This window comes from Mauremys mutica, chromosome 1, assembly GCF_020497125.1.
Source record: "Mauremys mutica isolate MM-2020 ecotype Southern chromosome 1, ASM2049712v1, whole genome shotgun sequence".
NCBI classification, from domain to species: Eukaryota; Metazoa; Chordata; order Testudines; family Geoemydidae; genus Mauremys; species Mauremys mutica.
This window is the reverse complement of record NC_059072.1, coordinates 25,033,437-25,059,367: the sequence shown is the minus strand read 5'-3', so window position 1 is coordinate 25,059,367 and position 25,931 is coordinate 25,033,437. Positions and strand designations below refer to the sequence as shown.

At 42.5% G+C, this 25,931-nt stretch overlaps 1 protein-coding gene across 2 annotated transcripts in view; it reads left to right on the top strand.

Moving 5' to 3' along the window:
- RSBN1L (round spermatid basic protein 1 like) overlaps window positions 1-25,931 on the top strand; it is a 105,447-nt gene that overhangs the window by 68,272 nt on the left and 11,244 nt on the right. For both annotated transcript variants that reach the window (XM_045032472.1, XM_045032479.1), the window contains 3 exons: window positions 4,279-4,416; window positions 5,798-5,940; window positions 7,104-7,271. In XM_045032472.1, the coding sequence (XP_044888407.1) occupies window positions 4,279-4,416; window positions 5,798-5,940; window positions 7,104-7,271 (449 nt within the window). The remainder of the gene's footprint in view (window positions 1-4,278; window positions 4,417-5,797; window positions 5,941-7,103; window positions 7,272-25,931) is intronic.

Below are 25,931 nucleotides of genomic sequence, written 5' to 3'. Positions count from 1 at the left end.
CCCCCTTATGATGGTGCTTATTGGTTTCTCTCCCGCCTCCCCAACCCCTTTTCTCTCACATAATGGTGGCACTGCCTAGTTAACCCATGAGACTATTTGAAGAAAGGCATCAAATACAAAGAAGAAACAAAGTCATGGTCCACAGTTTTGTGAATGCCCTCATTTTTGAGTGAACGATTGTTATATTACCTTGCCCAAATCATGCTATAGACATTTTCATAGAGATTTCAAAACATTTAACTAAAAGGGACATGAAATATTTTGTTTCAGAATTCTGTTAATTTTGCAGTGCACTTTATGCTGATCGTGGATGTTAAATATCAACTTAAGGTGTGAACAGTGCTCTAATTTTGCAGGGAGATTGCAGAGTGTTGCAGCTATCTCAGCCCTGTCCAGAGAGCTTGTTTCCCTTCCACTCCTGCACCAACTCTAGGGGAATTATCCTAGCAAACACCAGTACAGCATATCTTTCAAATTTGTTCAATACCTTCTTAAACACATCCTTTTCTGTCTTTTGGGGATGTGTATCAGGGTAACCTCCTCCAAAGTAAGAACAGCCTGCAGAAGCACATGTTCAATTACTAATCTGCCAATGCTCCCCTCACTCCCAAAGCTACTGCTATTCTGTCAGCAAGCTGGAGAGGAACACATTCAGTTATTAGCAAGCACTCCCTTTAGCAAGCACTCCCTTCTCCATCATAGAATCATAGAATATCAGGGTTGGAAGGGACCTCAGGAGGTCATCTAGTCCAACCCCCTGATCAAAGCAGGACCAATCCCCAACTAAATCATCCCAGCCAGGGCTTTGTCAAGCCTGACCTTAAAAATCTCTAAGGAAGGAGATTCCACCACCTCCCTAGGTAACCCATTCCAGTGCTTTATCACCCTCCTAGTGAAAAAGTTTTTCCTAATATCCAACCTAAACCTCCACCACTGCAACTTGAGACCATTACTCCTTGTTCTGTCATCTGCTACCACTGAGAACAGTCTAGATCCATCTCTTTGGAACCCCCTTTCAGGTAGTTGAAAGCAGCTATAAAATCCCCCCTCATTCTTCTCTTCTGCAGACTCAACAATCCCAGTTCCCTCAGCCTCTCCTCATAAATCATGTGCTCTAGCCCCCTAATCATTTTTGTTGCCCTCCGCTGGACTCTTTCCAATTTTTTCACATCCTTCTTGTAGTATGGGGCCCAAAACTGGACACAGTACTCCAGATGAGGCCTCACCGATGTCGAATAGAAGGGAATGGTCACGTCCCTCGATCTGCTGGCAATGCCCCTACTTATTCAGCCCAAAATGCCGTTAACCTTTTTGGCAACAAGGGCACACTATTGACTCATATCCAGCTTCTTGTCCACTGTAAGCCCTACGTCCTTTTCTGCAGAACTGCTTCCTAGCCATTTGGTCCCTAGTCTGTAACAGTGAAGTTATTCCAGGTAGACTCAGAGTCCAGCTGGAATATACTATTCTGAATCTGAAATTTGGTAGAACAGACACCTCCCCTAGCTATCCTCTCACACCACAAGCTCAGGGGACCTTGTACAAAGGGGGAAGACTGCAAACGTCTTACCATCTCCAAGCTCACTGAGGACTGGGAAGAGCCAATGGGAATGGAATTTCAAAATCAATGAAAAAGCAACATTTTATCTATGTTGGCATGGAGACTACAATTTGGACAATAATTTGTCCATTGTCCTTTCTTTCCCCCTAGCACCCACAGGGAAGGGGACTGAATGGATGGGAAGGTTAGAGAAACGGGTAGCACATCAGACACAGGTGATGGAGCACATGGTCTTCAAACCTGAATTTGCACAGCTTTATGAATTTGAATATATTATTTTTACTGCTCACAATGTTCAAATTGGTGTATTCATTCCTTTTGAAATATTGAAAATGTGTTTTACATTCATGATTGAGTCTTGCATCATTCATTCAAATGTGCAGTATCATGGTCACAGTATCCATGCATGCACAATAAATACATAACCCCTCATCTACATTTAAAGCATTATAATACAACAGTTCTCACAATATCTTAAAAATGCAACAAGAAATGTGGTGATATACACACCAAATATGATTAAATCCTTGCCCCAGTACACATACACAAGAAGACATATTCAGTAATGCTGATCAGTGCCTTATGCAAAAATACATGCATTCTTTACAAATGGCACCTGAACTCGAAGTTGGAACACAATGCGTCTCTTGCTCTGTGCCCCAGAGTACTTACATCCTTTTGTAGGGGCCTCCAGTCAGGCTGTTCAAAACCTTTGTCAAGTCTGGCCACCTGTTGCTAAGCCAGGCAAGCAAAGGGTAAGCTGAGTCTCCCAGAATGAGTGATGGAATGGCATTACCACCAAGGTACATTGATACTATTGATGCAAAAGTTCCACTGGTCAGTGGAGAAAACATTCTAGACTTTCTGAAGATCCTGGAGTCATGGACCTTCATAGACCATATCACATAAATACTGGTAAACTTTCCATGGTGATCAAACAGGCCTTGCAGCACCATGGGGCCGGGGGGTGAGTGGGAGAAACCTTTTCTGTTGATGGACTCTAGGGCCTGATACGGAGGGTTAAGAATAGGCATGTGGGACCCATCAGTGGGCTCCAGTATAAGTTGGGAACCCCAACAATGCAAACCAATTAATTGCCTGTGCATTGCCCAGTCTTAAGATACAGTGGGATAGAGCCTTCTTGATAACATTGCACATCTATATTTCAACTGCCCAGATAGCTGATCTACCAACAACGAACTGGTTAGCTACTGACTGGTTGTAAGGTGTAGGTAGTAGGGTCGGCAAGCTTTCAGATGGGGATGGCCACACTCGTCTCTGTGCTGAGGGCAGTTCTTACATAGATATTCTGCTGCTGTAGCCCTGTGCAAACTCTGCAAAGCTTTCTAAGAAAGTGGCTTTTGACATCCTGAAATTCTGCTGCCATTTGTGTTCATACCCAATCTGCAGTGCTATACTTTCCCACCAGTCAATACTCGTTAGCCACACTCCAAAGTGGTGCTCCACCAAGGGAAGCTGCTTCAGGAAAAAAAGTTGACGATGTGTGCATGATTTCAGCCTTCTCTTCTCTGATTGCCTTATCATCCCAGTTCTGAAGTCACTGCCCAACTTCAGATGTTAACAGCAGCTTATCTATGTTCATCACAGTGTGGATTGTAGCGATCACAATGTGTGCTGCATGTTGCATGACAGTGCTTTGAAAATGGCACTGGATGGCTCTAAAAACCCTAATGCATGATAGGATAAATTAGGAATCATGGGAATTTAATTTGACAGTAAACTCCAGAATTCGATTGCCTTCCAATAAGTATCTGAGTGCTCAGCATGAAAAATCCCAGAATGCATAGAGCACAGTGGCAGAGCAGTGCGCCTGGGATGTCTGCCCATAATGCTGGTTGCTGATTTCAAAACATCGCAGTGTTGTGTGGGTGCAATGATACGAGGCAGAAGTACCTTAATCACAGGATAACAATGTGATGTGTATGAACTGCTTGTGAAACACTTGTTGCAGATCACATAACGCAGATACACAAAACCCATGGTAAGTTTCAAGTGTAGACATGCCTTAGGCCACTTTACTCCTGAATGAGAAAATCCTCCTGGGGATTTAATGTGATTTAACTTGCATACATTTGGTTGATTTGCCTTAACTTTCTTGACAGTCTCCATGTAGACATGGCTTTGGTCTCACTTCTTTGCCCTTTTTCAAGTTTTAAGATGGTTTGTTTCATCTTCTTACTTTCAATAGGTTCACATGTTCTACTTTTTTGCAGGCCTCTTTCTAGCCAGCTGTCATGCAACCATAACTTCAACATTCCATCCCCTTTCTGTAAAAGGAATATCACTCAAAACATCTTGCTGATTGTTTGGATATGCATAGTAATGAATATTTAACACCCTGTTAAATTCCACCTTAACTTGACATAACTGTGAATCTTGCAACTTGCTAGAAATATCTTCTATCTTTATTCTTTTGAATTTTAAATACATGTTTTGAGCTATAGTAAATGAGTTTTACATTCAAGCTACCTGCTACGTCAGCCAGTTGGTGTTTCAAAATAATGATTTTATAATTGATAGTATATAATACAGTTGTTAATACTGTTTAATAAGGACTGTATACAGTATTAATGTTAGTCACATGTTTTAGAGAAGACAGAAAGACAGGATGTGCACATGGCATTGATTTGTAAACTTTTGTTGAGTCCTAATGAACTCAATGTAACTCGTAATTGACTTTCATATTCTTCTTTTAGGTAAAAAGAACATACTCCCATGGTACATATAGAGCTGGCCCAATGAGACAGATCAGCTTGGTTGGAGCAGTGGATGAGGAAGTGGGGGATTACTTTCCAGAGTTCCTTGATATGTTGGAAGATTCACCTTTCTTAAAAGTAAGGGGAAGATGGGAAAGGGGAGATATTCTTCCAAATACTCTCTATCAGTGGTTTTCAACGTGTGGTCCACAGACCCTTGGGGATCTGCAGACTGTCTAAAATTTTCAAAGGGGTCTGTACTTCCATTTGAAATTGTTTAGGGGTCCACAAATTAAAAAAAGGTTGAAAACCACTGTTCTATATTAAAGTAATAGAGCTGTAATACTTATTATCTCACAGATCTGGTTGAGCACCCATGTTGGCCATTCACCAGGTTCCTGTGAAGGCATCCAGCCATTGAGTCTCCAGGGTTTTTAAGCCGCAGATCTGAACAGAGTCCAGTTACTGTCCTTGGCACATACTCAGGGTGCAGATCTTCTCTATGGCACCCGCTCCTGAGAACTTTGATTATGTGGACCACTGCCCAGTCCCTGGAACCAGTGCTGAATCCTCAGGCTTCCTCAGAACTTAAACACACTCTTGCCCTGAACTCCACCTGAAGGTTTGGCCTTCTGGTTTATCTCTTCAAGGGGGCACGTGTTTAGTACACACAGACAAGATTGCACAAGATTCTGAACTACCACTGCTTGTTCTTTAATAACACAAGAAATATACATATCTATTAAAAACAAAACAAAACAAAAAAAAACTCCTACATGCATTTGTTGCCTCAGTTACCTGCCCCTTCCAGAGCATTCTTTGGGCTAGGGTCAGGGTTGTCTGGGGCCATCCAGAGTCCTCCTGTTTGCAGTGCATGGCTTGGGTTCTGAACCATGGAGCTCTCTTGCGCCTCCCCCTCCCCGCCAGCTTGCTTCCTGTGACCATGGCCACACTGACCCCTTTCCTGACCAAACTTCCTGTTGGTCTCCCTCAGCATTCGCCTTGTGAATCCTTTGATCACTATTCAGTCCCTTAATCAGGTGACTTCCAGATCGACCTCAACAGGTGATCATGGACCTCTTTGCCAAGTGACTTCATTGCCAGGCATTCCGTTTGCTGAGAAACCAGTTCTTCTAAGTGGAAGCCAATCTGTTACCTGGATGTTTGTATTAGACTAGAGGACCATTTCTAGTTAATGACCCTCTATTGTCAGTCCTGTGCCACTACCCGTTGGAACTTCAGTCCAACATGGAGGTAGAGGGACAACAGAGAAGACTACCTAGGCCCTGTATTCAGGATGGAGTTTTCATCATGGTATAAATAGATACAGAAAGTTTGTAATCTCCTGAATTGTTCAGAATTCATAAATTGTACAGACTGTTTCCCCAAGTCATCACACTTGCCTACATTCACTTATTTACCAGATCTGTTAACTTTTTTTCATTTTACCAAATAACCATTTTTAAATGTATTTGAAAATAACTCACATCAAAATGTGGATTGTTATATTTCCCATTAGTGTACATTGCCGTGGGGGACACTCTCTAGTCTAAAATTAGAAAGTCGTAAAGATAGCGATGATGGTCCCATCATGTGGGTACGTCCAGGAGAACAGATGATCCCTGTGGCTGACATGCCAAAGTCACCTTTCAAAAGGAAAAGGTATGTTAAGATTCTTAGCTTGGTGAGTTATCTGGTTAGTTGTTTTAACCTATCCCTTTTCCACTCATCCCAATGGCTGTAGCTATATTATAGCATAAATCTTATGTTTATGTAGCTTTTTACCCCAAAAGAAGAAACAAAATCACTTCTTAGTTTTTAAGTTCTTCAAGGAAGGAAATGTGTTTTTTCGTAAGCATTTGTACACCACCTAGCATAATGATGTGCCAATCCTGATTAGAGCCTCTGGGCTTCTGTAATGAGTACTAAAATAGTAATTTTACAACGCAGGTCATCTTTTCTTCACTCTCCCTAAACTGCAGCTACCTTGAGGTAACAGCATAAAGCAAAATGAAACGTGTTTTGGGGAAAAATGAAGAATGCTATATCCATATGAATACTGTGGGGGAAATTTTAAGTAGGCAGCACACGGTTACTCAAATTTGGCTAGGTATTGGTATTAACTCCCTATTCTTAAGTGCTTATGGACCTTTAAGTGCCATTGAACCTTTACAAACTACAAGTGACAAAGACTTCTGTCTCATCTGAAAGATGGGACCTCTAACAGTACAAAGTCACCATAACATCATATTGGGGTGCTGATTTAGATAATGACTCAAAATGAAGAGTGCCACCTACAGAATCACACATAACTTCTTTTAGCATGTAGATTTTCCTTGTGGATTTCCCATCCAAATATTTTCCAGGTGGGACCCCTAGTTTGTAGAATCCCAGATGTCCACCTAATGTAATATGGTCTCTTACTATCAGCTTTAGATTAGCCATTGAATGATCATAGAGGATCTGTTCCACCTCAGTGGTGTTTTCTCTTTTTATTCTAACATCTCTGACAAGTAGTCTTGCAAACTTTTTCCTACCCAGTGATGAAATGTGGAACAGAGCTGTAATACACAATACTCAAATTGTTCAGTAGAAATGTAAACGAATGAATGTGAATGCACATATGATTACTTTTAACATTTCATAAATGTTCCCTAAATGACTTTTGTACTGCTAATCATCCTGTAATCTGGCCAAGATGTTCTTATTCTAATATATGCGCATGCTGAAGGAAGAAATGGATCCTGTTGAATGTAGAAAACTATAAACTTGAGTGGGGAGAAGTGTTAGATTTTTAGTTTAGTTTTGTTTTGTTTTTTAAACAGAACTACCAATGAAATAAAAAACCTGCAATACCTACCTCGAACTAGTGAGCCCCGTGAAATGCTCTTTGAAGACAGGACACGAGCCCATGCAGATCACATAGGACAAGGTTTTGAACGACAGACTACAGCTGCTGTAGGAGTGTTAAAGGCTGTGCACTGTGGAGAGTGGTAGGTGTCAACTGGTTTAGTCTTGTTAGACCTTTGAAAAATACTTGCATGAATTTCCATTTATAGCTGCTAGAAGGATCATCAGCTAATATGTTAATCCAGTTACTAGTATGTTTTGGAAATAAGCCATAACTATTGAATAAATTGTATTTTTTTCTTTTGTCTTGAGGAGTTAGGTATCCTGGGTACATTCTATTGTAGATACAACTTTGCAGTTTGTTGGAAACTAGAGAAAGGCCTCCCATGTCTCAATAACAGCTTAATAAATACAGTTATGTAAATTGTTGTACTCAAACTTGTCTAGATATGTCTTGATGTTTGTGAACCAGTACAGTAGTGGTATGCCTACATTTTTATCTGAACTGCACATAGAATCTTCTGGGAACATTTTGCTCTGTCTGTGTGGATAAAAACAAACATCACAATTCTGGTTCGAGGTAGTGGTGGTTGTTTTAAGCCTGGTGGAAGTTGCATGGCATTTCTTTAGTGTCCCAAACAGTCTGAAACTCTCATGTGATCCAGGGGATCAGCCCAGCTCAGCAGAATCCATTTTTGCTTGTTTTATCAGAAAGAGAAGAGTACATTTCAGCTGGGCTCTTTCACTGAGCTGGAAAAGTGATAATTTGGGGGATTTTTTTCAGTCCTCTTAACTTCTGGCTCTGAGACTGGCATGTGGTGCGCTTGTACATTACCTTCAGTAATTCCCACTCAGTTACATAGGTGCTGGAACTAGGGGCTCTGGGGAGTGCTGCCGCACCGCCTGGCTTGAAGTGGTTTCCATTATATACATGGTTTACGGTTTGGTTCAATGGCTCTCAGCATCCCCACTATAAAAATTGTTCCAATGCCCCTGCTCAGTTATTGAGAACACGGACGCTTTCTATAGTTTGACTGTCATGGTTACTGAGACAAGAATTCTGATATTGCATCAGACCCAGACTTAATCCCTCTTTGGGTGAAATGGTGCAAATATGTGTAACAGTGCATGAACCAGAACTTGTCTGTAGTTCTGTAATAAAGAAATTCCCCATGGGAGGGAACTGGGTCATTCAAATGTGGACTTTTTTTTTTTTAAGCTTCAAGGCCTGTAGTCTAGTTTCTGCAAATTCAGGACCGTTCCACGTTTGACCTGGAAATGTTGGCACAGTTCTATTAATTCATTCATAGGTGTGGTAGTCTCCTTTATTGGTCACTTAGAAGTTGGCATTTAGTGAAGTTGGATTTCTGTTGTCAAAAGGTTGGATTTCACTTATAGCAAACTCTTTTATATCAGGCAGAATGTGTACTTTCATATTCAAAGTAATGCAAAAATTTTTCAATCTTTCATTTTTTAGTTGTTGATCACTCTATAAACTCTGAGTTTTGTTCTTTACATATTGTCAAAGGCAAACAGATCGAAAATTACATTGGTCCATAATTTATTCTATGGTCAGTCCTGGACCAGTTCCAAAAAAGCACTGCTTGGTTCAGGGATCAGTGATGATTGTTAGATGAAATAGCATCTGCACAATGAGGACTGATCATGAATATATACTATTGAAAAGATTGGAGTCTCCACATTCCATTGGTATAAAACATGGATTTATAACCCTAAAAGACAAGAGATTAGACCATAAAATGTCATTCTATTATTTTCATTTATTTTGTTCAGTTTAAACATTTTAATGGTAGATAGTCATCTGCCAGAGCTAGAACCCAACTTTTTATACTGTCTAAACATTTTTAATATCAACATTAGCTTCCTGATATAGGCAGTAGCCAACTTTGAGGTGCTTGCTAATCAGGTATCACAGCTGAAGTGAAATGCCTAGAAATAAGTGATTTTTTTAAAGCATGGTATCTTGTGGGCTGTGAGGTCTTAGGAACACTTTAGAATGACAGTACTTTTTTTTTTAATGAGTCGTTGGCCAGCTTCAGTCTAAAAAACTGCAACTGATGCAGAATTCAGCAGTGCCTTTATTAAGCAATGTTTCTTTCCTTGAGCCTGTTAAACCTATGATCTGCACTGTGCATCTGGTTTCTGGATTGATTTTAAGATCTTGATTTTTTTTTACCTATAAGACCTAAAAGGCCTGGGATCTACCTGTGTAAGACCTTGCCTCTTTCCTTATAACATAATGCCTCAGTGGCAGGATTAGTAGATGTACCTGAGCTGAAGCCCTTTGGGTTGATCTACATAGCATTTTGAAGTGTCTTCCAGACCAGGTCAATAAACTTGGGCTGGCAGGATTTGCTGGATAGACAGTGCTTTGAGTTGCAGCTGTGTCTGGAACTTGGGCTCTGAAGCCCTCCTCCTCCCTACACTTCAGAGCCCAAATTGCAACTTCAAAGCACTATCTATACAGCAATTTTTAGAGCACTAGTTTCAGTCCTGCTATTCCAAATCTGTCTGGGCTGGAAGCTTGCTCCAACAGCATGTGCAGACAGTACCCTTAGATAGTAGGGAGAGGGGTTACTGACAGAACATTTTGGAACTTGCTTCCTCCCTGGAGGAAGTCTGAGTTTGTTAGACTTCAGGGTGTGCTGAAAGGCCCACCTTTTCTCCTTTGCCTGTAAAGAATTGAGTGTGGGGTAGAGCTAGGCAGTTGTGATGGGGGTTGTGTGTGGTGAGTGATTAATTTTAGTTATATTTATTGTCACTATGTCTTTGAGTTGATTTGGGAATTTAGAATGTTTATTTTAGTGTATTTTAAAAAAACTGTCACGGGCACCCAGAGCATTAGATGGATGCTCTTTTTTTGTTGTATTTAGAAAACATTTATCTTGATTAATACAAATCATGCATGGGCAGTTAGTGATTGTGGAAGCAAAGAAAGTTTTAAAGGCATAGGACTAATGTTTGTTCTTACGATGACCTTTTGCCACCCTTTCTTCAAACTCACAAAAATACACATTTGGTGCAATTGAAAAAATCTAATTCATGTGGTCTAGGAAAACCACTCAGAGGTCATGGGATCATGAGATTTGGAATGTCCTGATGACAGCTTCTGCCATCTCTTTACTATGTGTTCAAAAAATTGCGTCCCAAAGGGAAAAAATCTATGTGCACATAAATCTCAACTTGCATCTATCTGGCAAGGGCAGGAGAACATGAACAGTAAAATACATAGTTATGCTATTCCAGAGTACAAAATGATATGTAAATTGCATGGTTTTTTTTATTTAAACATATTGCAGCTTGCCTCTACTGCTTGGATGCATTATAATGCTATCTACGCCATTTTTAGTAGAAATAGTCTAATTTTTTAGGTGTACATGCTTATCCTCTATTCTGTAGTAAAGGGGTCCCCAACCCCCGGTCCGCGGCCCGGTACCGGTCCGCGGCCTCTTAGAAACCGGGCCGCGAACCGACCCAGTGCAGCTTCCGCAGGCATGCCTACGGGAGGTCCAGCTGAGCCATGGGACGAGCGCTCCCTCCGCAGTCGTGCCTGCGGGAGGTCCGCTTCTCCCGGGGCTCAGCTGGAGCTTCCGCAGGCACGCCTGCGGAAGCTCCACTGGAGCCGGTGGACCTCCCGCAGGCGTGCCTGCGGAAGCTCCAGCTGAGCCCCGGGAGCAGCGGACCTCCCGCAGGCACGACTGCGGAGGGAGCGCTCGTCCCGCGGCTCAGCTGGACCTCCCGCAGGCACGCCTGCGGAGGGTCCGGCAAACGAAACCGGTCCCTGGACCTAAAAAGGTTGGGGACCCCTGCTGTAGTACAGCCAAGCTGGAATGTGATTGGCGAGAGGAAGAGCTCCTGCCCTGTAGAATATCGTTTGACTCAAGGGAAGGTATGCAGGGCAGGAAGCCAAGAGACCATGGGATCTAAAGTCACCCTTTCCTCACTGACTACTGTAGTACTCCTAAGGGCATTCTTCACCAAAAAATTAAAAACTATGCACAATATTTTAAATTTCTGCAAGTTTTATTTGTCAATAAATAAATGCAGAGGCTCCAGCATGGCAGTGGGGAGCACAGGCCACTGGCTGCACAAAGTTGGGAGATCACTCTGAAGCTTCCCCACCCCCAGGACACGGACTCAGTGGTGAGGCTGCACCCGACCCTGACACAGCACAAGGAAACACCCTGGGGCCCTGCCCCTCTGCACCAGGTGTGGGGTAGGCAGCTCAACCAGGCAGGATCCAAGTGTGGAGGGGCTCAGTGTGGGGGGATCCAGTTGTGATGTGAGAGGATTCTGTGTGGGACAATCTGGGTGCAGGCAGTTCAGTGGGTGGTCTAGGTGTGGGGGGATCTGGATGCACAGAGGCCCGTTGGGGGGGGTTCCAGGTGCAGGGGCAATGGGACTCTGCAGGGGCTTCCAGGTGAAGGTGGTTGGGGCTCAGCAGGGGAGGAGGAGGTCTGAGTGCTGGGGGAGTGGGGTTTGGGGGGGGTGTCTGAGTGCAGCTAGTCGGGAGTCAGTGGCTTGGGGGTCTGGATGTAGGGTCTCAGGATGGTGCAGGAGTGGGGCATTAGGATAATGGTTTGAGTGCAGGGAGCTCAGTGGGGGTGCAGGGGTGGGGGTGTGAGTGCAGGATGGTTCCAGATGCAGTCTCATATCCCTTCCCTCTGAGGGAGGCAAGTATCATTCCCCTCACATTAACTGAGAGGTTGCACAATGTCACTTGAGGCAGAATTGGGAGTGAAACCTTTATGTATACCAAGCTCTCATCCTTTCAACCATATTACCGCAGAATGTGCTAAATCTATGTACTCGGACCCATTGCTCTTACCACTAAATAAACTTTTCTCTCCTAAGGGCAGGAATAAAACCTAGAAATCCTGACCCCCACTTTTCTACTGCTGTGTAGCATATAGTTATGTAACTGGAAGAATGTGCTGCACACCCAAACCAGTGGTCCACATAGAGGATAACACTTGTTCCTCTAGCTCAAGTAGTAGTCTGTGCTTTGAATCTGAAGGACAAGAATTTGAACTCTTATGCTGACCCATTGTGGCAGGTGGCCCTTAACAGAACTGGCTGGAAAACAGCCTTTTCCTCTTGAAAAAATTAAAGTTTAAAAAAAAAATAGTAATGAATCGGAAAGAAAGATGTAAAAAAAATTTTTCAGGAGGGGGAAAAAAACGTTAATTTTGGGAGAACCAAAATGGAATTTTTTTGTTTGCTCACTGGGCTACTGGCTCCTCAGGGCTGCCAAAGCAAGCCCGCTATCCAGGGGAGGTGGAAAGTCATGCCATGCTGGAGGAGTTCAGTGAGCTAAGCTACAAGACAGAGTGGACTGATTTAAATTACCAATTTTTATGATAATTGAAATAATTAAACCTTCATTTAAATTATTGATTTTAATCATGTATTGCATTTGTAGTTATTTTCCTAAAGAAAAGTTCATTTTCTTTGGTTGGTATAATCATTAAACATGATGATTTGCAGCCTTTACAATATTACTTTTTGCTAAACAGAGGATTCACTGTGTCTATTTACATTCATTTAAGCGGTTATATATCTCAACATACATTTATTACATTTCTTAATTTTGCATTTTTTGTTAGAAAATGGTGAATGACACCTTTCTTGTTTACTAGGTGATAATTTTTTACTTGTGATTTGTGTCAAACTGCATTTGGATGGAAATTGGAATTCAATTAAATGCACAGCATTTTAAAATAGTTTTTATGGTTAAGTAAAATTGCCTTAAATGTATTGGATACATAAGAAAAAAATTAAGTTAATCAAAACATTGTGCATTTAAAACTGATTAATTAAATAAAGGAAATTTAACTCTAGCCAGTGAATTGACTGATATTTTTTTTCTGGATAGCATGTGCCAAATTTTCAAAGGCATATAGACGCCTAAAGTTGCAAATAGATGCAATTTTCAAAAGTGCCTAAGCAAGTTAGGAAGCTAATTCCCAGTGGGGGTTTGAAAATCACTCTAAGCACTTATTTATATCTATAGGCACCTATATACCTTTTAAAGTCTGACTGGATCTTTCATGTTTTTAGAATTAGTAGATATCCTCCTCTTCTTCATGTGTCTGCAGACATCTATTCCACTCAGGTGTGTACATGCCCAGCAAACCAAAGCCGGAGAACTTTGCTTAGCAGTACACATTGGGGTGGTGCTTGCACCCTTTGGCCCTTGTAGCCCTTCCCAAGACTATTTAAGTCCAATGCGATATCAACTCCACTCAGTTCCTTCCTGGCTTGAATTGGAGCATTCTGTGTGGTATTTACCTTACTTGTGGTGTTAACGCAGAGTTTTCTGGGAGGGTTTTGTATATAGTTAGTAGTAATACCCTTAGTGTTCAATTAGTTAGATTAATAGTTTTAGTTTTGCCTGGTGCAGTGCCTTCTCCAAGTTGCAAGAAGCATGTCTCATGTGGGGTAGCCATACTCAATAATGGTCCCCATACTCATTGCTTATTGTGGCTGACGAAGGGGCATATTTAAATACTCCATATGCAGGTCGTTCACAAAGAGGACATGGTAACTAGAGACTTACGCCTAAAGCAGCTCTTGATAGATCAAGCCATGAGGCCCACTGCGTTTCCAGGATCGGGTCGTCTGGCCTCTCAGAGGCCTTTGGTGCTTCTGAGGCTCTGACTTTTCTCCAAGGAGAAGAAGAGACTCTTATCCTTCCTCTCATCACCTGAGAGAGAAGATTCATAAAACTGACCACAGTCGCTCTAAGGTTCGAGGAGATTCTTCCACCTTTTCTAAGTGGGGTGCTGGCCACAACCAGGTTTCCTTGAGTACACAGGATAGAGCAGGGCACCTTACCCACTCTCCTGTGTCATGGTGAGACCGTTCCAGCACCGCATTGTCAACTCGGTACCATTAGTAGAGCAGCTGTTGAATCTGTTATCAACAACATGGGTCTCGACACTGACCATACTGACTCCACAGGTTTTTCAAGCACCTGCAGATTTACTCTGCCTCTCTGTGTTGGACTTAGCTGTGATACAGGAGTCTTCAGCTGTGGCAGTAACTTCTGTGATCCTTGGACCATCTGGGTTGGTTGTCTCAGAATACAGGCTGTTGCAAGTGTTGTCTCTGGCACCATTTAAAAATCAGGCTGCAGAGACAAGACTACTCTCCTTGTTGGCACTGAGGGAACACTTGTATACTGATTCCATCTTCGACCCTCCGAGACAATGTTTGCTTCTACTGGCCTGATACGGGCTGGAGCTACAAATGCAGTACTGGCCTCTACTTTGATACTGATGTCTATTCAGTATTGAGTGTTAGTGCTGCCTTAATGACACTGCCAATACTCAAGTCACTGACTGCTCTGCCTTCTTCTGTGCCCATATACTGTGCCGATGAGTCATTCGGGACGTGATGGCTCCACCAGGCATGGCTCTTCCATTCCCTTTGGATTGTTTGGAGGGTTCCTTGCATTCAAGTTCAGAGTCAGCTTCCACTTTTTCTTCATTCAGATACCAAGCTCGAAAATCTTCAAGATCTTTGGGGGATCATCATTGGTACCAGGATCAGTACCATTCTTGTAATAGAGATAGGGGTTCATAGCCTAGTTCCTACTGGCTCCCAGTGCCATGTCTATTTCCTCCATGGCATTCATGCACTTATTCCAGAGCATGCTCATCAAACCCTCTTCCTGTCTCACCTCCTGACCCAACAAGGCTGGAGATGCATACTGAGATTGCGCTCTCTGAGCTGATTGATCTGAGCAGGAGTAAGCAGGATCACAGCAGATTCCATTGGCCCTCGCTTTCCTCTTCATCTTGTTCATAGGACAGTTCCGCTCTACCAGGTTCCTCCCATCCTGTGCCTGAGGATTTTAAATCGTATCAAGATCTTCTAAGATGAATGAACACAACTTTGGGCTTTCAGGACAGTACCCATACATGAGTAGATATTCTCCAGTGTTTAGTTCCAGAGGATAGTTCTTCCTATAAATGAAGCACTTTGGCATACCTAGTTTTCTTACTGCCCACAGCGAAGTGCGCTGACAAATGGTATTATGTCCCTATGCAGGGTTTTGAGTGCTGCTTCTCACATCCAGCCCTTAACTCTCTGGTTGTCATGGCCGTAAATGACAGATAGTGAAGGGAGATTTAACTCAGTGCTGAAAGACACAGTCTAAAAGGTTAGATTTAATGGGAAGAAAAATGTATTCAACCTCACTTTATGAATGTTCATCAATAATTGGCAGGCACTATCAAAGTCTGATTTGTAAATTGGGAGACTATTTACAGATAAATTACCAGAATCCTCCAGAGAAGAGCTTAATGTTTTCATCGAGGAAGGTTGTTTAATCACTAAGACATCTCTACAGTCAGCACTAGATATCGCGGATGCCTCTGTTATTATGGCCTCAGCTGTAATAATGAGAAGAGCTTTGGGGTTATGGAACTCTGGCATAGCCCCTGAGGCCCAACAAGGCATGGAGGGTTTACCAATTGATGGTTTAGTTTTTGTTTTCAGAGAAAATTGGAGAGACATTACACCCTTTGGGGGAAAAAAAACTTCTCAAACTACTTTAGGTTCATTTGGAGTGTATATCCCAGCGATAGAGATGTCACTTGGGGAGTCAGCAACAACAGTAGCAACATTACCGACTACATTCCCAGCTGTATTTCCAGCAGTTGGCTTATAGAGATAGAGAACAGGACTTCTCCAGGAAGATATGTAAGTCGCAAAGGAGAAGGCCTTTGCTTTGGGCAAGCAGGTAATTTGACTCTCCTAGCGAGGACATCATTCTAGGTGAGATCTCCTTGACCATATCTCCTCTGTTTGGGGACAGCCTTTCCTGCTTTTTCAGTGATTGGGAAGCAGTAACTAATCACAAGTTGGTCCTAAGCACTGTGAGGTCAGATTTTGCCATCCAATTCCTGTCCATACCTCTTTCCCACCCACCTCTCTCATGCCTTTTCAGGGACAACTCTCATGAGTCCCTGTTCATTCAGCAGATCCAGACTCTCTCTGCTTTGGAAGCCATAGAGAAAGTTCCCTGTCAGCACTGAGGACAGGGATTCTACTGCTACTTTTGATCCCCAAGCCCATGTGTTCCTGTACCTAGATGATTGGCTAATGAGGGGCAAATCAGACGATCAAGTCCTCTATCATGTCCAGCTCACGTTAGATCTGGAGCTGATTTTGATCAAAGAAAAGTTGACGTTTAATTCCAACACAAAAAAATCAAGGTAATTGGGCCCTATTAAACTCTACGAGTGTGAGGGCCTTTCTCCATCAAGAGCGATTCAGAACAATTCATCGCCTATCTCTACCTTCAGTCTCACACTTCAGTTATGGTCCATGTGTGCCTTAGGTTACTAGGTAGGGTTGCCAACTTTGGTTGGACAAATTCCTGGAAATTTCATCATATGACATAATCGAATTATAAAGATTAATCTTTCTTTAATTCCTGGATACTCCAGGACAATCCTGGGGGGTTGGCAACCATATTACTAGGCCATGTGGCTCCATGCACTTACGTACTCCAGCATACAAGATTGTGCCTTTGTCCTCTTCAATTTTGGTTGAAGTTGCCTATCACCTGAATTGTCAGTCTTTGGACAGCCTTGTGTGAGTGCCACCAGCAACTCTGGAGACCCTGCAATGGTGGACAAATCAGATCAGTGTTTGTGAAGGTGATCCTTTTGACCATCCTACACAATAGGTTGGCGAGAACATCTGGAAACATTGAAACTTTTTGTTTGTTGGTGTACAGAACAGGAGGCGTCTCTTCATATAAACATTCTGGAGCTTCAAGCCATTTGCAATGCGTGCCATGCCTTTTGGACATAGATCAAGGGCACAGTGCTTCATATCCTCACCGACAATACCACCGCAATATATTATGTGAACAAGCGTGGAGAAGCCCACTCCAGCCATCTTTGTCAGGAAGCAATGAAGTTTTGGCAATTGTGTATCAGGGAAGATATCATTCTTACAGCTGCTCACTTGCCAGGTGCTCAGTGTCACTTGGCTGATCAGTTCAGAAGGAACTTTTCCCAGAATCTCAGAAGAGTGGCATGCCAAGGTCCATTTTGAAGGAATGGGGCATTCCAATGATGGACCCTATTTGCAATGAAAGACAAGAAGTGCAGTCAGTTTTTGCTCCTGAGCAGGTTTCAGTGCAGCTTTATTAGCTGACCCCTTCCATTTGAATTGGATTGGCACTGATGTATGCCTTCCTCCCCACCCTTCCCCCTCCCACTCATTTCCTAGCTGATTCTCATGCTGAAGCTAGATCATGCCAAGATGATACTCATTGCACCAGCTTGACCAAGACAGTGTTAGTTTTCCAACCTTCACAGTCTGACTTCTCAGATCTGTTTTCCTCATTCCTGACCTGCTGACACAATGCCATAGTCAGATATGGTATCCAATGCTGAGCAGTCTGTATCTGATGGCATGTATGCTGCATGGATAAATGAGCAGAAACAATATTCGCAAGCAGTGCAGCAAGTCCTGCTTAATAGTAGAAAACTTTCTACTAGGGCTACCTATTTGGCTAAGTGAGAAGTGTTTTTTGATTTAGTCATTGGCTTGGGGAATTCAGCCAATGCTAGTATGTATTCAAGTCATTTTGGATTACCTATTTCATCTTAAGTTCTCAAGTCTGTCGCTCAGTTTGTTGAGGGTCCACTTAGCAATGATCTTAACATTTCATCCTCTGATCCAAGGGAAGTTGGTATTTTTCAATTGCATTGTAGTTAGATTTCTGAAAGGTGTTGTCCACCTCTTTCCACTTGTAAAAGAAGAGAGTCCTTTGCAGGACCTTGATACTGTACTGGCTGCCCTTGTGGGTCCTCTGTTTGAGCCCCTAGCCACTTGCTGTGTATCTACTGTGCCAAAAGACAGCTTTTCTTGTTGCCATAACTCCTAGAAGGAGAGCTACTGATCTGCAGGCCTTCATGGCACAGCGTCTGTATATGATCAGTTTTTCAAAGTCCAGGTGGCCTAAGTTTTTGTCTGAAGTGGTGTCACAATTTCACCTTAACCAAACCATATAGTTACCTGTATTTTTTCCTAAGCCTGTCTCAAATGCAGATGAAGAGACTTTATTCCTTGGTGGCTTCCGCACACACTGTTTCCAGATGGATTACCACAGCATATGGGGTAATTACCACAGCATATGGGGTAACTCAGGCCACACCTCCATGATCACGGAGACTGGTGGCTCATTTGACAGGGGATCCAAGCGCCTTTTGTTGCGCTTCTCAGTGACTTTTCTATATTGGACTTTTGCAGGGCCACTACCTGGTCTTCCACACACATTTTTACTAAGCATTATGCTATTATGATGGCATCTAGAGCGAACACAGAATTTGGACAGGCAGTTCTTGCAGTTATTTAAGAAGACTCTGAGCTACGCTTCCATTAATTACTTGAGTCATCTGAGTGGAATACACATCTGCAACCACTTGAAAAAGGAAAAAATGGTTTACCTGTACTGTAACAATTGTTCAAGATATGGGTGCAGAGGTTTATTCCAGGATCCATCCTCTCTGCATTGGAGTCTCCCATCTTAAGATTCTGGTGCGAAGAAACTGATGGGAGTCGGGGTGGTGCCACCCTTAAATAGCCATGGAAGGGGCTTTGAGGACCAGAGAGTGCGAGTTCAGTTCCCAGGGGTACAGTTAAGCAAAGTTCTCCAAAGCTGCAGTGTGCTGGGCATGCACTCATCAGAATGTAATACATGTCTGCACCCGCATCACAAAGAACTACAGTTACAGTACACCTGCTTTTATTCATAGATGGAAGAGTAAAACTAGCTTTCTTGCTTTTTCAACTCCCTGTTGGTTTCTCAGCTTTGAATAGCTATTCCAACTAAAGAGAATATTCTCTCTACACCGGCTAGATAAGCTGAAACCAAAAATAATTAAGGCTAAAGCTTTCTCCACAACAGAAACTGAAACTGAAAGTACAGACACTTGAAAAAAGGTAAATACCACCCATTTCCTCATTATGAACACTGAATATGATTTAGTAACTTAATACAGTACATTGTAATACGTTTATAAAGCTTGAGTTGACCTCAGAAGATGTTTTCCCCAAGCTCTGTGTATAGTTTAAAAAGCAGCACCCTTTAACTTCTTACTCTTTGAGTAGAGGTCATTGATGCAGCATATTTTTTATTTACTTTAAATTATTAAATTATTTTATTAAATTATTTTAATAATTATAGTAAATTTAGGCCCTGACATAGGTTGTCATGATTTCAAATTTAACTTTAAATAGATTTGTTTATTTATCATCAGTCTTTATCTATCCTGCTGCCTCTAGAACTTGGAAGCCAGACAGGCTGCTGTGCAGCCAGGAATCCTGGTCATCCATACACTGCACACAGTGATGGAATTTGTTCTTCCAGTTTTCCTTTTTAAATTGTTTATTCCCAGTGACTAAACATCCTTAATTGTTTTTATAGCGAAGAAGCATTATCTGTCAGTTACGGTGTGACAGGCATTTCACAGTTTGGTCATTTTTGTTGTACATAAGTTGCTTCTGTTCCATGTTGACATGTATGATGCCCAGTGATTGTTCAGCAGAAGTCCAAATTTTATGTTCCTGTTATTTCTAATGTTTAAACAAAAAAATGCACAAAAATACCCTTTAGGCCACCTTAAGGTGTCATGAAACAAAAGAAGAAACTTACAATTCCAATTTATTTAAAATCCTTTCGCAGGTCATCTTTAAGCTTCTGTCAGGGAAAGAAGGCAAGTACACTTCTACCTCGATATAACGCTGTTCTCAGGAGCCAAAAAATCTTACCGTGTTATAGGTGAAACTGCGTTATATCGAACTGGCTTTGATCCACCGGAATGCGCAGCCCCACCCCCTTGGAGTGCTGTTTTACCGTGTTATATCCGGGTCGCTTTATATCGGGGTAGCGTTGTGTGTATGCAACTTTGTGGGAGGGGAAGAAATGTACCTTTACCCAGAGTGACTAAATATCCTAGGTAATATACTGTCTTGGAATTCCAGTGTCCTCAGTGTAATTCTTTTCTGAAATAGAACGATCAAAAAGAATAACCCTTCATACACTGTTGTCTTTGATACCTTTCTGCTTCCTGTCCAGTACATCTCAAGCTATGCATTTTTTGCCAGAGGGAACTTGGGTATTAGCTGTGTTGACTTGTTTCTAAATTACCCTTATACAACAATTGGTAATGTTCAGGTGGCAAGATGGCAATGGAGTTGACTGCTTGGTAAGATAATAGAAGAATATTCATTCATGGATTTTTAAGTCCAGAAGTGATTATTATGATTATCTAAAAGCAGCAAAGAATCCTGTGGCACCTTATAGACTAACAGACGTTTTGCAGCATGAGCTTTCGTGGGTGAATACCCACTTCTTCGGATGCAAGTAGTGGAAATGCATCCGAAGAAGTGGGTATTCACCCACGAAAGCTCATGCTGCAAAACGTCTGTTAGTCTATAAGGTGCCACAGGATTCTTTGCTGCTTTTACAGAACCAGACTAACACGGCTACCCCTCTGATACTATGATTATCTAGTTTGACTTCTTGTTTTGTATGATTTTTCATTTTAAAAAAATCAGCTTGTCTGTCTTTCTTTGTGCCAGGGCTTCCCTAGTTTTGTGAAAGGATTTCTTGGAATTTGTGAACTCTTCATATTTAGCTGAAATGGTGGGAGTATTTGAATCTTTAACAAAGATATCCTTTCTCCCAGGTGTTCATTAGGTATTAGAATTGTAAATGTTAATGAAAATAACTTAAAACAGCCCAACAAATTTCTTTGCCTTTAAGTTATTCAGCTTTCAGTCTTCAGAATTTACTAGTTATTCAGTCACCATAGTGTCTTTCAAAGTAGACAAGATCAGAATTTCTGAAGAGGCAGTAAAAAAATACTTTTTGGGAGGGAAGAGACAGAACATTAAACTTCCATAGCTTCATTATACATTATTAAGAACAAAAAAAGTACAAAAATCCTATTTTTTTTCATTTGCAAGCCATCTATAATGTTTTTAGATTTAGTCCATTGTTTGACTTATTTACTTGGATATACACAAATTATTAAAAAGCACCCATCCAATTATCTAGGCAACCTTGACAAACTTTTTAAAACTCACAAATAAATAAATAGACTTGTCATTTCTCCCAGATATATTAACCCAGCAACAACAAAATAATTACATACACAAAAAACTGCATTAAAGAATGTTAATATTGCAAAGTCAAGCACTCAAAGATTAGGAAATGCCAGAATTGAGGTCGCCTGTGGGATTTTCAAAGTTTATAACTTGGTGGCCTTGGATGGATTTTTCACAGGGACAGTAAGGGTATGTCTACACTGCAATGTAAGGCCAGGATTGGTGGGACTTGAGTCAACTGACCTGTGTTAGGGAACCCTGGATTTGAGTGTCTATGTTGTATTTTAACCCTATGTTAAGAGTTTGCTAACCTTTGCTCAAACCTAGGGCTCTAGTGTCCACACTGCAGTGCACAGACCTCAGTCAAAGTAACCACATCTGAATCCCTAGCGTTTCCCTCCGACCCCCACTCTCAAAATGTGGCTGCTCAAGCCCTAGGACTGTGGTACATTGTGGGAAAACTTTACTGCCCGCCCTGCATGTTACCAGGAAGCAGCTTGCTTTGCAAAAGGCTTGATCAGTTTGCTCTCCATTGCAAACCCAGGAGGCTCTCTGATAGTGCGCTTGCAAACCAGTGATCAGAAGAGAATGGATTAACACTGACCCGAGCTGCTGCCTTTTGGAAATGTGGGGGTGGGAGAAGGGGGGGAGGGAAGGAAGGGGACTTCCATTTTCAGTAGAGTTTGTTTGGATAGAAAGGACTAAGGAAGTTGTCCCATGGAATTGTGGGATATGTCTGACTGATTCCTGGGACCTAAGTCAAGTGGGGCTGCATCTACACTGCAAAGCAACAGGGCTCGGACCCTAGGTCCTTGCTTAACTCAAGCTCAGAACTTCCAGCTCTGCAGGATCCAAGTCTTGAGTTAGCAGTGTAGATGCAAGTGGGTTAGGCTTGAGCCTGAGCTGAAGCACTGGCTTACGTTGCAGTATATATATACACCAAAAAACACCTCTCTGACTCTAGAGCAGTGATTTTTCAGCCTTTTAACATTGCAGACCCCTTAACTATAGGTGTCATGGCCTATAGAAATTACAACATTATTAGAAAAATGATTAAAGACTGAAATCAGCTTTCTATAAAGCAGTCTCTTCTTTTAAATCTTTTTGTACTTTTCTCTAATGAAATTACTTAAGTATGTGTGTTTTATAATTTTTATACTTTGTAAAAGAAAACATCAATCTTTTTGATGAAACACACATACTTGAGCTAAACCACAAATCAGAAAATTGAGTTAAAATTCACACTAAAATTAATTCTGCCCTGTTTCATGTGTGGGGGCGTGTGCGCACATCCACATTGTAACAGATGTCTCATTACATGAACACAAAGCTTATTTAGTAATAAATACATCTACAGAGCATTTTGAAAGGCTTTAGAAAGAGAAACAGTTGATGCTTTGAATTGCAGGTTGTCCAGTTTGAGTAGTTGTATAATGAGATCATGTAAATGCATAAAGCAACAAGATAAAGTTAAGGCCACTGTGGGAACCTTAGCATTGAGTTGTCTGAATTTTTAAATCGTGCAAAAACAGTGTCACTTTTTTCATTTCACTCTGAAGTTTGTGATGCTCAGGTGTGAAGGATAAAAGTGTAACTTCATTTGTATCTGAAAATGGAGATGACACTTTATTTTGACTAACTTGTAATAATTAGAGGTTTTCAAAGGGTCAGAACATAACTCAGTTCTAAAATATTAATAGGTTAGTTATTGTAATTGGGCTGTTTTGATTGAATGATGCTTGTAGGTGCTTTTCAGTTCTTGTATATTTAAGAAGTCTAAAGTGTCAGAGCCACAGGCAGTTGCTCTTTTTATTTTTAATGCATGTATATGATCGCATTTCTTTCAAATCAGAATCATAGAATCAGAGGATTAGAAGGGGCCACAGTAGGCATCTAGTCTAACCCCCTACCAAGATTCAAGATTTGTTGTGTCTAAACCATCGAAGACAGATGGCTATCCAGTCTCTCTTTGAAAACCTCCAGTGAAGGAGATTCTATGACTTCCCTAAGCCGTTTGTTCCATAGTCATACTGTTCATAGAGTTAGGAAGTTTTTCCTGAGGTTTACTCTAAATCTGCTGTGCTGTAGTTTGAACCTGTTGCCCCTTTAGTCCTGCCCTCGGTGCCAAGAGAAAACAGTTTTTCTCCATCTTTCTTATGGAAGCCTTTCAGGTTATCCAAAGACCACTATCATGTTTCCCCTTAATCTCCTCTTTTCCAAACTAAACATATCCATTTCTTTCAGCCTTTGCTCATATGGCTTGCATTCAGGGCCTCCCATGGCGGGGGTGGGTGGGGGGAGCGCAAGTGGGGCAATTTGCTGCAGGCCCCGCAAGGGCCCAATGAGAATGTCAGAGGCTCTTCCTGGCCCTGCCTCCGCCTTTGCCTTCCCCCATTCCCCGGCGCCTCAGCACGCTGTGTCCAGGAGCAGCCCTGGACAGAGCTAAAGTGGCATGGCTCAGGCGGGGCCTGAGCTCCTCCGGCTCAGAGCTGCGTGGTAAGGGGGCGGGGCTGCGAGCTCCAGTCTCGCCAGAGCCATGCTGCTGCAGCGCTGTCCAGGGGCCAGGGCAGCTCTTGGATGTTGAGTGCTGAGGCTCCGGGAGAGGGGGAGGCGGGAGTAAGCAGCATGGTAAGGGGGTTGGGGCCGGGGGGGTTGGATAAGGGGCAGGGAGGGGACAGAGGTTCGGGGGGGGCAGTCAAGGGACGGGGAACGGGGGGTTGGATTGTGGGCATTCTGAGGGTCTGTCAGGACTCGGCAGGTGGGATGGATAGGAGTTGGGGCAGCCAGGGGACAGGGAGCAGGTGGGGGTTTATGGGAGGTGGGGTCCCAGGGTGGTGGTTGGAGGGGTCTTGGGGGGGCAGTCAGGGGACAAGGAGTAGAATGGGTCAGGGATTCTGAGGGGGGCTGTTGGGGGGTAGGAAGTGGGTGGGGGTCGGATAGGGGGCAGGGCCAGGCTGTTTGGGGAGGCACATCCTTCCCTACCCTAAAGCTCATTCAGCGGTTTGAGGCTTGCAGACAGCTATTTAACACAAAGAGCCAAGCTGTTATCTTTCCCCTTAGGGCTACCATCCCTTTCACTTCTCAAATGCCAAATTATAGCCTACATTTAATTTCAGTGCCATAGGGAGATTCATGTCAGAGGAGGTAGCTTCATTTAAAATGAGCCACTTTAGATTAATAGTGATAGAGCCAAGAGAGCCGTGGGGGAGGGATCACATGAGAAGAACAATATCCTATACCACCTACCTCCTTCCCAACCCTACCAAGGGAGACCCCCCTCCCCTGCATTCCCCGAGGCTCCAGAGGGTTTAATTCAGTGGTTTTCAAACTTTTGTATTGGTGACCTCTTTCACATAGCAAACCTCTGAGTGTGACCCCACCCTTATAAATTAAAAACACTTTTTATATATTTAACACTATTATAAATGCTGGAGGCAAAGCAGGGTGTGAAGTGGAGGCTGACAGCTCGCGACCCCCAGTAATAACCTCGTGACCCCTGAGGGGTCCCTACCCCCAGTTTGAGACACCCTGGGTTAATTTAAATTTAGCACAATGTGTTCATTCACATGCATGTGCTATTTTGAGCATTTCAGTTTTCACAATATAGGCTCATCCCAGATTCTGGAACAAGCTCAAATGCTCAGTTCGTGGAGTATGTACATAAGCTATACTAAAGACAAACCCACAGTAATCGTCTCCAGTTTGTGAGGGACCCCATGGAGCCAGTCTCTAGGAAACAGATAACCTCCATGAATTTAAGTCCATTAGTGGCTATTAGGCAGGATAGGTAAGGAATGGTGTCTGTAGCCTCTGTTTGTCAGAGGGTTGAGATGGATGGCAGGAGAGAGATCTCTTGATCATTACCTGTTGGGTTCACTCCCTCTGGGGCACCTGGCATTGGCCACTGTTGGTAGACAGTATACTGGGCTGGATGGACCTTTGGTCTGACCCAGTATGGCCATTCTTATGTTATGTTCTAATCTAAATGAACCCAAAATTATGGAGACAGATATGAGTCAAGGAAGCCAGCAGAGTATCAGAAACCTGGAAAAATCTCTGACTGGATAGGCTCAGGCGTTTGGTCACAATCTGAGGTGGTTCAAAAGTTTTGGATTTTTTTTTAAGCAGAATTTTCCTATTGTTTCTTTAAACAATCAAACACAGCAAGCAGCAAATATTTGGCCTCACACTTCTGAAACCCCAAACCATGTTCAGGTTTTGGCAGACTAATTTCAGCTTTTCAATTAAAAAAACCACAACAAATCTTGCAGGAAAGCAGACATTGTCCGTGATTTTTTTTCTGCTTTTTAAAAAACCCTAGTTTTCGATCCAAAAAAAGTTTTGATGGAAAATATTTGTCCAATGCTTTTAATGAGCTTTAGTGCCTTTTAGCACTAGCTGATGCTGAGAACCAGTGATACCTTGTAAAGATGACTTGAAAAGAAGTTTTCTCAAAATTGTGTTTGTGCTGAGATGCGGAAGGTTTTTAAATGTTTATTTTTCCCAGGGCCGCCCCGGTGGGGGGGAGGGCTGTCAAGTGGGGCAATTTGCTGACGGCAGCACAGGGGCCCCCATGAGAATATAGTATTGCAACTTTTTTTTAATGAAATTGCTTTGCCCCAGGCCCCCTGAATCCTCTGGGC